This window comes from Meleagris gallopavo, chromosome 8 (genome assembly GCF_905368555.1).
Source record: "Meleagris gallopavo chromosome 8, MGAL_WU_HG_1.1, whole genome shotgun sequence".
Lineage (NCBI taxonomy): Eukaryota > Metazoa > Chordata > Aves > Galliformes > Phasianidae > Meleagris > Meleagris gallopavo.
Genome location: NC_139411.1, coordinates 30,014,717 through 30,031,016, shown reverse-complemented (window position 1 = coordinate 30,031,016; position 16,300 = coordinate 30,014,717). Strand labels below are relative to the sequence as shown.

General features: G+C 38.2%; 1 protein-coding gene across 4 annotated transcripts in view; it reads right to left on the bottom strand.

The window, feature by feature from the left end:
* WDR11 (WD repeat domain 11) overlaps nt 1–15,716 on the bottom strand; it is a 34,479-nt gene extending 18,763 nt beyond the window's left edge. Inside the window, exons 1-11 of one of the 4 annotated variants that reach the window (XM_085229250.1) lie at nt 15,486–15,716; nt 14,884–14,995; nt 12,432–12,585; nt 11,504–11,677; nt 10,178–10,361; nt 9,167–9,332; nt 8,192–8,306; nt 7,748–7,943; nt 6,347–6,450; nt 5,265–5,441; nt 4,638–4,722 (exon numbers count right to left, since the gene is read on the bottom strand). In XM_085229250.1, coding sequence (XP_085085376.1) covers nt 4,638–4,722; nt 5,265–5,441; nt 6,347–6,450; nt 7,748–7,943; nt 8,192–8,306; nt 9,167–9,332; nt 10,178–10,361; nt 11,504–11,677; nt 12,432–12,585; nt 14,884–14,995; nt 15,486–15,571 — 1,553 coding nt within the window. In that variant the 5' untranslated portion in view covers nt 15,572–15,716. Of the gene's footprint in view, nt 1–4,637; nt 4,723–5,264; nt 5,445–6,346; nt 6,451–7,747; nt 7,944–8,191; nt 8,307–9,166; nt 9,333–10,177; nt 10,362–11,503; nt 11,678–12,431; nt 12,586–14,883; nt 14,996–15,485 lie in introns of all 4 variants that reach the window. The other 3 variants (XM_085229251.1, XM_085229252.1, XM_085229249.1) reach the window with 3 other exon arrangements.
* Nucleotides 15,717–16,300: the final 584 nt, after the last annotated feature.

Genomic DNA, 16,300 nt, shown 5'->3' with positions numbered 1-16,300 from the left:
CACAGGTAACTTTTAAGGAAAAATCCCTCATGTACTCAGCACTGGAGTAGATTACCAAATCATAGACTCATAGAATGGCCTGGGCTGAAAAGGACCACAATGATCATCTGGTTCTAACCCCCTGCTGTGTGCAGGGTCGCCAACCAGCAGACCAGGTTGCCCAGAGCCACATCCAGCCTGGCCTTGAATGCCTCCAGGGATAGGGCATCCACAACCTCGCTGGTTCTTCCCACTGAAACAGGTTGCCCATTAAGTAACTCAGATTTTTAAGCACAGAAGAAGGGAGAAATAATCATGGACAGCAGGGTGAGAAGACAGGTATCTTGCTGTCTAGAGAATGGAGAAACAGAAGTGATAAAACAAGGGAGGCCCTGAACACATTTCACAAGCTATCAGAAACAAACTAACAGTCCAAATTATTTTTTCTGCTTCTTTAGATCGTGCAAAGGCAGCCACAAACCAAAATGCCTTCAAGTGTTGCAAAGATGTAAAGTTACAATGCATGTAACAATGTAAGCACCTTTGGGTCCCATCCTTCCCCACAGTCTACACACACTGTCAGTAGGAATATCTGAGTGCTCTATCTGTGAATTAAATCAAGTACTAATCTGAAAGAAAACTGAGACTGTTCTAAAATACCAGTCCCTAAGTTAATTTCACCAGGGATTAAAGGGTTTAAGTTTTCCTCAAATCCTTCAAACACTGATTACTTAAAAACTATCTCCAGGAGAGCTAAGTCTTCCATTACATCATTTCTAATATCCAGGTCTGTTGTAGGGAATACATGTGAAAGAAGCATTGCTTCCAAGTCCTCGAGAAAAGCTTAAAAATTCAGAATCCAGTCTTTGTCTCACCAGGACCAACAAAAGTTTAACCAGGAATTTCAATCATCATTAGAAATACACAATTATTAATCAAAACACTACAAGAAAGACTGAACAGAAATCTATGACTGCAGTGTTTTTCATTTCAAGCCTCCAAACAGTCCTGAATACAGGGGATATTCTGAAATGGAAGAAACATTAATTCTGACACCTTGGCAATCTTTTATCTTTTATTCCACTGTGCTTTTTTGGAAAAAGTACAGAATACTCATAATGCATTGTTATTGACAACAGTTATTCACCATTCTCACTCTAAGACCTGAGGCATTTTCTTCCCCTCACTCATCTGCACAGATTTAACACCAGAAGTCCTTTTGTTTGCTGCCAGCTGGCCGTGTGTCAGTGCCAATAAAGATAACAGAATCCCAGGACACCCATCATCAAACACAAACCTCAGCCTAGCCAACAGCTTGCACCTGAAACAATACAAATTTTTGTTACTGTCCAACATGTAAATTGAGAAATTTGAAGGAACTACTTATTCACCAAATTAATGAAGACAGTGGGTTGCTTTCTAATGAAGGAAACAACTAATGCCTTCCCTACTGCAGTACCTCCATTTGCAAGATTTCTTCATAAGAGACAACTTTATCTCCTAGAACTGCAGGTTATGTTCAGCTGCAATCTGTTTCTCAGATAGCATCTACTCGTTCAAAATGTAAAATTCAGAGATTCTAGACATGCAACTTATTTCAGTTACTTCGGGTGTAAAACTCAGTTGTTCTGATGAATGGTTTCATCACAGACAAATTACAGTGTAGACTAAAATGGATAAAGAAACAAATGACATTTCTAGCTGGAAAAGAATTGCTGTGACCTTACGACAAGGCAGCTGTTAGTTCAATTAACTATAAAAAAGAAGGAAAGAGGTAAGAATGGAAATAAAACTAGGAGATGTACAAACTTTTTACGGTCCACTTGTTTCTTGAACCCATTTATACTGTTTGCTTTTCACAACCTCCCATAATGATACTTTGGAATTCAGCTCTGGCTTGGCAGATTTCATTGCTATGCCACTTAACGCTCATCAGGCAATACAGAACACAGAGAAATAAATCTAGCACACCAACATCTGTATGGCAGGAGTGGAAAACATTTTATTTATCTTATTCTGTGCAGGGTTTTTTTTTTCCTAGAAGGTGATGAATGCTTGCAGAACATTCTCTCAAAGGAGAATGAGTGTAAACTCAACTTTCAAAACTTGAATGTAACTCAGCAACCCTCAAGTTTTGCCTGCAGGCCATTCTATTTATAGCCAGTGGGGCATTTTTATGTACACACTGAATATAATTTCCTCTGCACTGAAAATGTACTATCATCACCTATCTAACCTTAGTCTGGATATAAGGAAAAAGTTTTTTTTTTTTTACAGTAAGGGTGGTGAGGCACTGGAACAGGTTGTCCAGAGATGCCCCATCCCTGAAGTCACACAAGGTCAGGCTGGACAGGGCTCTGAGCACCTCATGGAGTTGTAGGAATTCCCATTCATTGCTGTGGAGTTGGACCAGACTGCCTTTAAGGGTCACTTCCAATTCAAATGATTCTGTGATTCTACCTCAATAACGTACAAAAATAATTTAGATTGCTCAACTTAGAAAAAAAAAACCAAACAGCTGTAAGAATTAGTTATTGCATCTGTCTTCACATTCCTTTTATCAGTAAAAAATATTACATTTCTCTGCATTTTAATGGAAGACTGACCTCCTGCTCACAGCTTCTTTTTCTACACATGCTATGATCTCTGCTGTTTTTTTGCCCACTAATGCTCCTAGCTGAGCCTGATCGACTTTTCATCTCTGTGGACTCTGAAGCATTTCTGCTTCTTCCTGCCTTGTACTCCTACTAGAAAGCAAATTAAACTCAAAGGAAAACTAACAATCCACACAGTCCCAGTGAAATGGTAAAGTAACAGCCATGAACAGAAATAAATACATTTAAAAAAATAACCCACGTGTGACCAAATAATCCAGCTTGGCAGAAAAGAGCACTAATCTCCAAAAGGTATAATAATTGCTAGTATCTAGAAAACTTACAGGCTATTATTTTAGCACAACTGACATATAAAGGATGGCTGCCAATATGAAGATCCTTAGTTTCATTACATTTTCTTTGTACACTACAAGGCACTGAGTTACAATTGCAGGGCATTATCAACTACACACTAAAATGGTGTTCCCTGAAGGTGTGTTTTCAGTTAAAACTGACACAGAGGCATTATGCAAATTATCTGCATTTCAGAAGTAAAGCAAGAATTCCCACTGAAAGAAAAACTGTTATGCTCCAGGAATATTAATTTAACATAACCACAGAGCCTTTTTCTACATTGCTTAAAGCGCTCCCAGGAACTTCTGAAGATTATGTAGAAAGTCACTCTTGCCATTAAGGGCTGGATTGAGAAAATAAAATAAATATTTAAAGGATTTAATGACTGAGCTTTGAACAAAATTCACAATCACTTTGTGTTCTAAAAATACCACCTGGGTGAGGACAACTGCTAAGAAAGGCAATGCACTCTGAACGTTTGTTAAACGTCGCAGAAATTTTGCAACATGAAAAGCACCTGCTAACAGCACTCCCAATAACACCTGAAACTGACATGAACTGGAAGAAAAAGAAATATGTTCTCAAAGCTGCCTCTCTAATTTTTATTATTATTTTTTATTAATCTGTGAAGAATTAGTAGTGGTTTTAATTTTGAATTCTAGAAACTATAGTGAAAAAAAATCAGCATCTCTCCAGGCTGCATAACAGAATATAAAATTAGATTTATATTTTAAGTATTCTTCATGGCATTAAACAAACAAACAAACAAACTCACAAAAAAACACTCAGATTAAAACAGAAAGAGGAATTCTATTTTTGAAGTGTCTGCTAATCACACCACAAATGCAAATTTGCTTCTGTGATTTTTCTGGTAGATTCAAAGCAGTTTTAGATAATGAGCTCTCTTAGATGAAGCTATTCTCAGACAGCTCTGTTCTTCTTCTCTGTTTTTGTAGAATGAACAGTAAAATGAAGACCTTAGTCTCAAGAAGGCTTCAAGCCACAACTCCGACATAAACTTAATTAATAATTGCTACTAAAATATTTTATTTCCCTTGGTTAATCCTGTCTGAAAATACACATCTGGTCAGCACCATCTTGAGTATTTTTGCCATTAGTTACATGAATAGTTATTCCATTGTGTACACACAAACACCACGTGCTACCTGGTTACAGGATTCTGTTCCTTAGTTACGATAGCTAAATCCCGAGTCCTGTATGTAGTCTTCAAAGTCTTTGTATGATTTTTAAAGATAAAATTATTTGGACTTCAGTTAGGTCTAGAACTATGTTAACAGCAATTTCACAAGTGAGCAAAGGAAATAAATTCTGATGTACAAAACAGAACTATTTCAAAGTACACTGTGTGCTGGTCAGAACTATAAATAAGACACTGAAATAGTTTCTTGTGCTAAAAAGACATCTTTGTACCAGAATGTGCTAAAGAAATGGAAAGTAGCTGACATACCCACTAGATCAGAAGGAACAGAAAAAAGTCAAATATTTACAGTTCAATGGATTTTTCACTCTAATCTCAACACTGTGATACTGCTTATACGAAGAAAAGATACCATCCAGTCAGACTGCTCAACAGGCAATTACTTGGATGTCATTAAGAATGAAATAAGACACCACACACTGCTTTGAACGCATTAGATGTTTTAATTTTTGGCTCCCTGAAGGATTTTATGCTAGGAATTAAACACTTACTTGACTTCGCAGGAATGGATGCTCAACTCTTTACGTAATAGTCCACTTGTAAGATGAAACACCAGGACAGAGCCATTACTTGTACCTATAAAAAATGATTTAATAAAATAAATAATAGAATATTCAGACTTGTTTTATTTTTCTACTCCATATTTTAGTGAATTATTTACAGCTATTTCTCCTTTCTGCCACTTTTAACTACTGTTCTTTACCAATTTTAGAAAAGGAATTTTGATTTCTAGCTTTCAAACCTTAGATTTCATACCCTCCAAGATTCTGCAGCCAGCAAAATCAGTTTGACATTTTCCTGAACCTATCTGTAGAGCCTATGGAAAGCCTGTTGATTCTTGTATTATCACAAGGTATCCAGATGCAGGAAAACAGGAAGGTTTTTTTGTTTGTTTGTTCTGATGACTCAAGATGAGTAAGTGTCTTAAGGAAGAGTATTAACTGTTAATCACCAATAATCCTAGAGGATAATCCATGCATAGATTTTACCAAATCATTAAAATATGTCTACTTTCTCATCCCTGACATAATGACCTTCTGGTAACACATAACTGTATTTGTATTTAATCTAGAATGCATAATTTGCAGAGTAATCAATAATCCAGTCAAGATACTTACCAACAGCAAGGAGTGGCTCATACTGCTTGATGTTTTTTGTTGTTAGAGGTGGGCACATGCGGATAGCAAATGGAGGCAAAGGAAGGCCTGAAAGAAGTCCAGTCAGCAGGAATTTGAGATGAACTTCTTGCAGAAAAGAACTTTTCAATTGCTCTTCTCCAGCAACTGTACCTTGCCCTGCTAAAAATTAAAGACCTTGTCAGTATTCAATTTTAATCTGGGATTACAGAAAGTAATCACAGGAGTTTATAAAAGAAAAACTAGAAATAACCTTACAAACTACCAAAACTTATTTGAAGAGGCATTCCTTCTTGTTGAACTTGGTATGATAAAACTTTTTGGAGCAATGTACCTCAGCTCATTTCACCAATATTACAATCCTAACTTTCTTCCCTAACGCTGGAAAAAAAAAAACAAAAAAAACAGGACATGAAGGAAGATGGGCCCAAGAACAGTTGGGCCCTCTGAAGATGGGTACAAAAACCCATCTGCTGCCCACCTGCTGCAATCAACTGTGCAAGTCCAAGTGCCATCAAGTACAAATTAACAATAGCTATGAGACCAACAAAGGAAATGCAGATCAGAGAAGAATCATGCACTAAATATCCTCTTTCCAAAAGCAAATCCGAATCTGCACCTTGATACCTGTGAGGAGCACCAGTCACTTTTTCACTAATATATTAGTTTTAAAAACATAAAGGTAACCATTTTTTGGAAGTTCTTTGTGGAACACTTCTCAGTACTGATGTTGCCATCTAGATTTCACAAAGGTGGATTGCATCAAACAAAACTGTCTTCATACACTTAAGATTACATCTAAAAACAGAAGGGGTTTTGGGTAAATTCCATTTTAAATTACATTTTTTTCTTAGAGTAAGTGAACTTTGAACGTTGGTCTTCAACAGAATAACCTCAAAATTATTATTTTCTAACAGATGGGTATTATATTTCTTTTCTTTTAGAATTAGTACTTAATTTACACACAAAATAATTCTAACATATGCAATCTTAAATGATTTGAGTAGAATGATTCAAAAATCCTAGAAATCAGTATCACTAATATTAGTGGAAAATACTCTTACCTATCATGTTGTCTAATGAGAGGTCAGGAAGTTTATTTTGGAATGCTCCTACAGGAATTCCACAGAATGAGACCGGGGAATACAAAGGTGATGCACTTGAACTGCTGCGAAAGAAATGAAAACAAACTCCTGATGCAAACTGGATCACTTGCTGACTCAGGTTTTTAGTTCTGCTTTCTCCGCAGGCTGCTCTCTCACTTATTGCTTGCAGAATGTTGACAAGATTATACTCAACTCCTACCAGCAGATGATGCAAACAGAAATATACACATCTCAAATTCATATATCCTTTGCTCTGAAGTGTACCTAATCACTCAGTGGAGGCTTTTCAGTGTATTAGAATTATGCTAAGAAATACAGCTAAGAAACATTGCCAAGCATGTTTGATGTTAAAAAACAGATTCCCAAACTTTCAATTAGGAAACCTCCTTACATCGATTCCAGATAACAAAACCTATAACTGAAGCAATGCCTTTCATGCCAACAAAAGAAACACAACTGCCTTTGTATACTCAAAGCTGCAACAAAACCATGAGCTAATGGAGGAAGACTCCTTAAGTAGCCATTAAAGACTCTGTACCAATTAGAAATATGCACTACTGTTCATTACAATCACTGAGCCAGATTCCTCTAGGCTCACTGCTGCTTGTAATATTCTGCTGGATTATATAGTCACAGCAGAAATCAGTGCTTTAGAAATGAGCCTAGGAATCCAACAAATACATCCCAGCAACACACAGATCCTATACAGCTATACTGGTTATGCACCACAGTGAATCCATTTAATAGTATTTTTGGGAATGGGAAGATAAAAATGTTGCAACTCTAGGAAGATAAAAATGTTGCAACTCTGATGTGCAACAAAAGAAAATGTTAAATGTTAAAAAAGTATTTCTGACATTTAAAAGTATATTAAGTATTTTTTTTAATGACAATAAGTTATCTATTTTATCCAATAATATATTAAAGGTTTAGTGCAACAGAATAACCTTGATACACTGAATGTATGAGAGGCTGCTTAAAATCTGAAACTGTAAAGGCTTCATATGTAAAATCATTAATAGTTCACACAGGCATATTCAAGCCACCTACTGTGCACTCACACTGCTTTGTGTCAAACTGACAAATTGCAAATGATTAAAACTAAGGGCTCCAATCCTGAAGAAAAAGATACAGTCTGCAGAAAGCCAGATTACAAGAAAACGTTCCCCTGAAATAATGTGAATATTCATTCCTATCTTTTGTTTCCTTATTCCAAATATCTCCCTCATCCTTGCATTCATACACATGTATAGCACATGTCACACACAGAAGCACACCACCATTACTTTCAAAATATAATTAAATATCACTTGTAAATATATCAGATGGAAACTTTGATCAGAAAAACAAAGTCATTACCTGTTACGCAGATTTTTGCTGGCAATACTGGATTTTAACTCCCAGATCATTACCCTGCCATCACTAACAATGAGAGCTGCAGAATTCTCATTCACTGGGCAGCACACCATACTGAATGGCCGAACTGTTTTTGTTACCCTAATTGCATCACACTGACTTCTTAAATCATAAACCAGCTCCTGAACTGGGTCTGGATCTGTAACATCAACATGCCACAACAAGCAATTAGATCAGAAAACATACGAATATCCACAAAGTAAAAAATAAATAAATAAATAAATAAATAGAGTAAATTTGGTAGAACACAGCCTAAATTTACTGAAAAAACCCTAGAAGAGTTGTAATTCACCACTCTGCACAAGGCATAATGGTTGACACTGGTGCTAAAGTGCTGAATAAAATTCCTCAAAGTTGATTTCTTGCCATTTCTGACACACAACTTACCTGGCTCTTCATTTGGAATCCCAGTTGCAGAGCAGTTAGATCTGCGAACTCTCAAAGTTATACAACCATTTTCATGTAGGCAAAATAAGCCATCACGCTGAAAACAAGGAATTACCTACATGAAGAAAACATATTATATAGGGTTAAGAAACTTTTACCTTTGCAAAAAACTCTTGTAACTAAACATAAAACAGAATGAATATGCAAGTCACCAAAAAATTACCATTAAGTCATCATTTCAATGAATTTCTGTAGCTACATTACTTGTAATGAAGGAAAAGTCAACAATCAGTGCGAGGAAAAACTTAGAAAAAGAAAAAAAAAATCAGGAAGAGCACAATAGTGTTTAAGACTGATAAGATTTTAAGTTTGATTTCTTAAATCTATTATTACTTAAGAGAAATTTTTAAATCAAATGGTAAAACTACACTATGGCATATTCACGTACCAATAGCTGGATTTGAGAACTTCAGTGAGCTTCTGCTTGAATTGTCTGTTGCATTCCTTCTTTAAATTCATATGTAGTCTCTAGTTATCACTTTGTTTTAAAACATTATGTTTTGGTAACAGAAGCGTTCATGATTAAAGATGCTCATGAAAATCACTGAAGACGTTCATGAGAATAAAGATGCTTCAATAAGATCTCAGTCTAGATGCAGACATCCAGTTAAGCAAAGGCAAAGACCCAAGGAACTAGTATTAAGTTCTGTATGAGCAGCTTAACCAGAAGAGAATGAAATGCCCATTCTTCACAGCATTGTTTCCATGCTGGTAGCTTCTGCAGCAACAAAAGGAAGCAGATTTGCTACAGACATCAGAACATTAAGTAAAACAGCGGTTGGTACAGAGGATGCTTCTCCTGATTAATGTATTTCTTTTCATTCCCTAGCATTAGTCAAAAATGCAACAATCAGTAGTTCATGAACTTATAATTCATCTCAATAATCCATTACAAGCCAATCCAATTTTCATTACCTGTAGGAAAGGCACACCTGTTCTTTCAATTGCAATCACACCCACTGTCTGATTCACTTCCAAGTCAAGAATCAGAATTTCTCTGGGATAGAGCAACAACATGTAGTTTCTTTTGGAAGGCAAGTAGGATAACTGAAGGCAGTCATTGAGTGTCACAGATTCAGCACTGCAAAACATGAAAAATAAACTTTAAGTGGTCCAGAAAAGGAAAGCAACTTTCTTCAAGTTAGGTGTATAAAATTCAATGAATTGCATGTATGTAAGTCATGCTGAAGAAAATTATTCTTACACTGTGTTCAGTTTGGACATGTTCTTAACTGATATAATGTCCTTTTTAAGGGTTTTTTATTTGTTTGTTTTGATCACATCTGCCATACACTAAATCCCCATTATCAGCTTCTGTCTCCAGGACTATAGGCCACCTTGTGTTTGCAGTCACTTTCCCACTCCTCTTCTCCTAATCTGATATAAAATCAATGACAGTCAGAACTTTCATTTAGAGCACAGGGATACCAAGGGAGAACAACATCCAGCTTTCCTTAAAGGCTGTATTTGCTTTACATGGCAATAAATGATTTTTGCAAACAAAAGGATATTTGTCTCTATTATAAATGTTATTATATACGTCTGTATTATAAATTATATATGTGACTAAAAAAAAATAATCACACAGTGCAGATATTATATAAAAATATTATATTAAAAAGAAAGCTGTAACTAAAATGAGGGACCATTTTTTGAAAGGGGGCATCAACCGAATTTCAATTAAAAAAACAAAGCTGAATAAGCATGAATTAAAAGAAGCCAGAGACCTTCCTCACAGATGCATCTTACTTTCAATGGCATGAAGACAAACAATAGAAATTATGACCAGTCTACATAGCCCACAATACATGTATTTTTTTTTAATATTTAGATTTAGTTAATTAAATTATATTCAGTCTAACAGTAATCTTATACTACTTACAGAACACACAGGCATTAAAAAAATGTATCCACAAAGAAACCTACCTTGGTTTTTCATTACTGATTAAGATTTTTACTTTATCAAGGGCCTTCTTGGCCCCTGTAGTAGCAGCCAGCCTATGAGAAGGACTGGAATGAGGACTGGAGATGTAAACCTTCTTCCCTGAGCTGGCAGGAGCTTTGGAAGGAGAGAAGTCAGAGATGAACACTATCCCTTCACTGGTAAGTACTGTATGGGGAAAAACAATTATTACAAAATGCAATCTGCAATATTGTTTTGGCATTTTACTTCAATAAAATTTTGGTGGAGATAAATGACAATAACCTGATTAATGCATTAACATAGAAAACTCGTAATTCTAGACAACAGGCTACTGTTCTACTGAAAGAGCAAAAGACAGCCCACTACCATTAATGAAAATGCACAAAAAGCAATTAATTTCAAAATTAAGTCAGTATTAGAAAACACAACACTGCGTGGATTAATGGTAGAAATTTCTTATTTGTCACTCCATATTTGTTCAGTACAGTTATTCTCTGTCATCAGCTATTGTTTGTTAAGTTTCACAGTGCCAACAGAAAGTAGAGTTGCCCACACTGGCTGCATAACCATTTGCATCTTCTTCTTGATCAAGAGAAGCTAAAAATAGTGACTCTTATTTATCTTAGTTTCTTTGCACTAAAACCTGAATTAGCACACACTACATCCCCCCTTACCATTTGAACTGTTTCGGAAACTGATGCTCACATTCCTCTAACAAAAACTTCTGTTGAAGATACCATTTAGTTCAGGTCTCCTCTTATCTCACTGAATACTCTCTGAGCATCCTATTATTTTATAGCTTTTTATATCAGTTCAACAGGGTTCTCTATGCCTGGCTTCTTCAGCTCTCTATGCATCTTCCCCTCCAAAGTGCGTTCCAACTTCTTCATGAAATCACAAAGGTTTCTTTTTTGATCTCTAATTTGTATTTTCTGTTCATGAGCACTTTTGCTCTCCCCTCTCCCAATTATGATTTATTTTAGACAATCTTATAGAGGCCAAAGACTCCCCTGTTTTTGTTTAAAGACTTCTTCCTGGCATTAATAATATAATCCCATCTATTCCATTACTTTAATCTCAATATCTCTACTTTGACATTTTGGTCTCACATTTTTCCTGGTCACACCTGCCAACTTCCTTTCTATGTTACTTAGAGCATGTCTTTTTTCCCCTCCCTTATAGCTCCCCTCCAATTTGAACTAATGATACTATATACTACAACACAAGTGTCTGCAATTCTTGACACAGTCATGCAGGTTTTTTGCTACCTGACTACCGAACTAAAATTACTTCTGCCTTTTCTTATTATTTTATACATACAAACTTACATGCTAAGTGGGATGGATCAAATGGGTCAAATGAAAAAGACAGAATATTTTCTGCATAACTTTTCTTCCAAAGTTTGGTGCCCGTGTCTGCATTCCACAGCACAATATAGTTAGGTGGGTGAACTGCAAGCAGTAAATCTCTAGAAGCATCTTGATTCCACAACCACTGCATGTCTGTCAAAAGAAAGAAGGACCAGTAAACACCAAAACTAATTTTCAGAAAAACTCTGTTCTATTTTAATAACAATTCTTTTTCTGTAATACACTGTGAATGGCAACTTATTAGTACAAGATGTACAGAAGTCTTCTGAAAGCACACTTCTCTGTGGGTTTATTGGTCACACCCTCCTATTTTTGTTAAGTGCATTAAGACTATTAACAGTATAGAGAAGTTACATAAGTCCTAAGGTAAGGCAGTACTTATGGGGCTGGAGAACCTGACTCATCTCCAAATCAAAAAGGCCTTAACTGTTCCTATACACTTTTCTCAGTATAGCCACCTCTGGTTCTTCTAGCTGAGGTTGCTAACCTAGAAATCTGGGTTTTTTGGCCCTTTTATCTTGAATGTTTAGATGATGCTGAGATTGTGATGACAGGCAATCATGCTTGTTCATTATAGCATTTAGGAATCGTATTTGTATATCTGATTGTGCATTACATTTAGTTTCTTTTTAGACCTGAACTCAAGAATCTTGCTAAAGATTATCTGAAGAAAACATCTGTTTCCAGGTCCAACACTAACACCACCCCACTGTCAATCTGAGATGGCACATGGTTCTTTTCATCACAACTGATGTGGTTCTGTACAACATAAACACGGAGTGATGTTTCAGATTGAAATTCACTGGCTGAACTGAGACAAGGATATGGACTTGTCCATGCTACTCTGTAAAGCAACTTTCAATCAAACATCATGCATTACCATTACCTTGTATTGGTTTGGCATGTTCTTGTATTTCACAGCGAGCTGTTCCTGTTGCCACATCCCATACAATTATTTTACCAGTAACATCAGCAGAAGCTAAACGTAGAGAATACGGAGAGCCAATATTGTGATGGTAATTTTCTTTAGCCCATTTAACCTGAAGATAAAGATGAAAAGTGGTCAAGTGAGAAAAACACATACAACAGGGAAATCCAACTTAGTATTTTTCAGACTGACAAACAAACAGTAATTGACTTACCAAAAAAGCATAGCAACACTTGATAACATCCATTACTGCATCTGCTATCTCTGTGCCATTGAGCATGCCACCACTACTGATTTTCATACACCACTTTCTGGTTTGGGATTGCAAGCCACACGGGCTTGCAGGAAGATGGCAATACACATGTAAATTAGGTATCTTGGCATATGAAACATTCTGTCTACAAGTCTGCAGAGATAACACTGAAACATTCTGTCTACAAGTCTGCAGAGATAACACTGAGATAACACAAGGAGATACCACTGACTCCTTCCCTAAGTATTCAATCCAGAATTGTTTTGCTACTTGCTGCTGACAGAGAACAAAGATGCTAAAGGAATAAATAAACCTTAGTACTATGCTAATATGAATTCATCTGCTACAAAACTGATCTTGCAGCTACCTTGTTGTATTTTGTCCCCATAGCTGATGGAGAAAGGGTTAGGCCAAACACAACTCTTTCTGCAGATATTGAAAAGGTGATAACGTAATAGAGTTGCCACTGGGCATCACTAATTGCAACAAGAGTTAGGTTTATAACTGCACCCAGGGCCCTGTGCTACCCGTCAGAGGTCTGACCAGGATGCCTTATCAGCCCTGTTCATTAACATGGAGAAAGAAACACCAAGGGAGATTTCAATCCACTCTTTTCGTGATGGATCAAAAAATCTTTCCTGTAATTACACTTTCTTTTGTAAAAGCACTCCTTCAAGCAACCTTTGCAAAGCTGGAAAAAAAAACGTATAACCCACTCTGTACAAATTTATCAGTCTCCCACAAGCACAGAATTACCACCCTGACAAACGACATCGGATATTTTTCAATGCAATCACTGCCCATTCCAGATGCAGCTGTAGCACAGGAAGACTTAAAAGATCAGTAGCTAAACAGACTGCAGAAAGTTTATGAAACAACTGCTTCTTTCTTTTTTAAGTACAGTGGTGTGCTTTGAAATTTTTCAAAACTCAAGCATGGGGATTTGAGGAAAAAAAACTGTTTGCTGGTGTGAACCTCTGCTACAAAGATTTGAACAGTCAGACAAACACAGCGGATCTCCTACATATCTCCTCATCTATATAAGCTTTTAGCAGTTATAAACTCTTAAAAAAAATAAATAGAAACAGGACTTGAAGAATATTTCATAGGCATATAAAGGTATGTATCAATGATCACAGCTGTCAAATAATCTCTACTTAAAGTGGAAAAGAATTTCTCTTCAATGTTTCTCTTCACAAATAAGTCAATTTCTTACAGTCTATTTCTGATAATGAGTCACCAAAGAGTGGATGTGAAAAACACGTCTTGTAAGTTACACAGAAACTACTTGGACTACTTAATCTGATTTCCTATTGAAATAGTTACTTCTCAAATCTGAACGTAACTGAAGTACACTAAAATGCTATCATTACCTGAGTCAAAAAATATTTTGCTACAATTTATCCGAGCTCAGTGGAAACGTTAAAACCCAGACATCATTAAAGCTGCCATCTTGCATTTTCTGTATTTTTTACACTATCAGAATCGTAGAATCATTAAGGTTGGAAAAAGACTTCTAAGACCATGAAGTCCAACTTTCACCTCGTCACAACCTCCTTGCAGAGAGATGTAGAGAGCAATAAGTTCTCCCCTGAGCCTCCTCTTTTCTCCAGACTAAACCATCCCGTTCCCCGAGCCGCTCCTCCAGATCCTTCACAGCTTCAATGCCATTCTCTGGACACACTCCAGAGTCTCAATGTCCTTCTTGCAGTGAGGAGCCCAAAATTATCTACATTACAGTAGATGTCTTATTCATTTTCAAGGCTAGCCCAGAAACAACTGAGGCTAAGGGAATGTTTGCCCAAACAAGCTGCCAAAAGGCACAATAGGCTCTGGTTAACTGAGTATTGTATGTTATATGATGCTACCAACAGCATATCTTTTATCTGCGATAAATGAGAAATAACCTCTCCTTACTATGAGTCAAATATCATTTTATAGATCTAAAAGTCTACCATCAGCCACAGTCTCAATTTGAGTATGTGTGGTTTGACAATGACAATTTCAGCTGGTAATAATACGTGATTTCAATTATGTAAACATATATGCAATACAATTTCAGTTATTTGAAGTGATTAAACATACGTATCCATATAGGTATGTACACCATATGTACACCAGAGACAAGTGATACACCTTAAACCACGTGTGCCTCACCTTGACAACATTTGCTTTGTGTCTTTCCAGAACCTGCAAGGTCTGGGCAGTATTGGCGTCCACCACCAGCACGAGGGAATGGCATCCGTACGCAATCAGACCCTGCCAGCCCCTAGGAAAGCACATTTCATCACCAAACTAGCAACAAACAGAGCAAGCAGCACTTCACATCATAGAATCATAGAATTGTAGAGTGGGCTGGGTTGAAAAGGACTAGATTCATCTAGTTCCAACGCCCAGCTACGTGCAGGGTTGCCAACCAACCAGACCAGGCTGTCCAGAGCCACATCCAGCCTGACCTCGAATGCCTCCAGGGATGAGGCACCCACAACCTCCTTGGGCAACCTGTTCCAGTGTGTCACCACCCTCTGGGTGAAAAACTTCCTCCTAATATCTAACCTAAACTTCCCCTGTCTCAGTTTAAAACCATTCCCCCTTGTCCTATCACTATTCACCCTCGTAAACAGCCGTTTACACAGAGGCAGTGTTTTGTACCGCCAGGAGGGATCAGCACTCCATCAGTGACCATTCTGGGGCTGAGAAGGGATGAAGCACCGCCTCCCCTGTAGACCCACACCCGGCCCCGGCCCGGCCCCTCTCACCAATCCGCCGCCCCCCGGTTGGGCGCGCTGAGGGCGCCCGTCAGCGTCCGCGCCGACAGCTTGATGTTTACTGTGAAGGGCTGCATGGCGAAGCGGGCAACACCGAATCCAGCCCCGCCGCCGACAGCCTACCCACCGCGGCACGACCCGCCGCCGCGGCGCAGGAAGCGCAGCACCGCCCCGCCCGCCGGTCCGTCCCGCCGGGCTCCGCCTCGCCCCGCGCCTCGAGAACGGCAGTTCCGGGCCGCCCCGCCTTCTAGAGAGCATTTCCCGGCCCTCAGGCCCAGGGCGGGGTGCTGCCGGCCGGCTGCCAGCCAGCAATTACACCGTTTCCGCAGAAAGTTGTTCTCTCTCCTTAGCCTGGAGCGGAGGCCTTGCGGTTGTGTCCTTCCCAAAGTAACCCCGGCCCTGCTCTGAGCTGTCACTTGCACTTCTTGACACGCTGACCTATCCCTGGCAGGAGCATAGGATCATGAAATCACAGAATGGCCTGGGTTGAAAAGGACCACAATGATCTAGTTTCAACCCCCCTGCTGTTTGCAGGATCGCCAAGCACCAGACAGGCTGCCCAGAACGACATCCAGCCTGACTTCCAATGCCTCCAGGGACGGGGCACCCACAACCTCCTTGGGCACTCCCTGTTTGCTCTGCAAGGCACCAAGGTGCAGAACACCCAAATGTTACAAGCAGTGCAGTTGATACAACAGAAAGAAGGGATGCCATACAGAGAGTCCTGGACAGGTTTGAAAAGTGTGACCATGTGAACCAATGAGGTTTAATAAGGCCAAAGACAAGGTGTTGCACTTGGGTCGGGG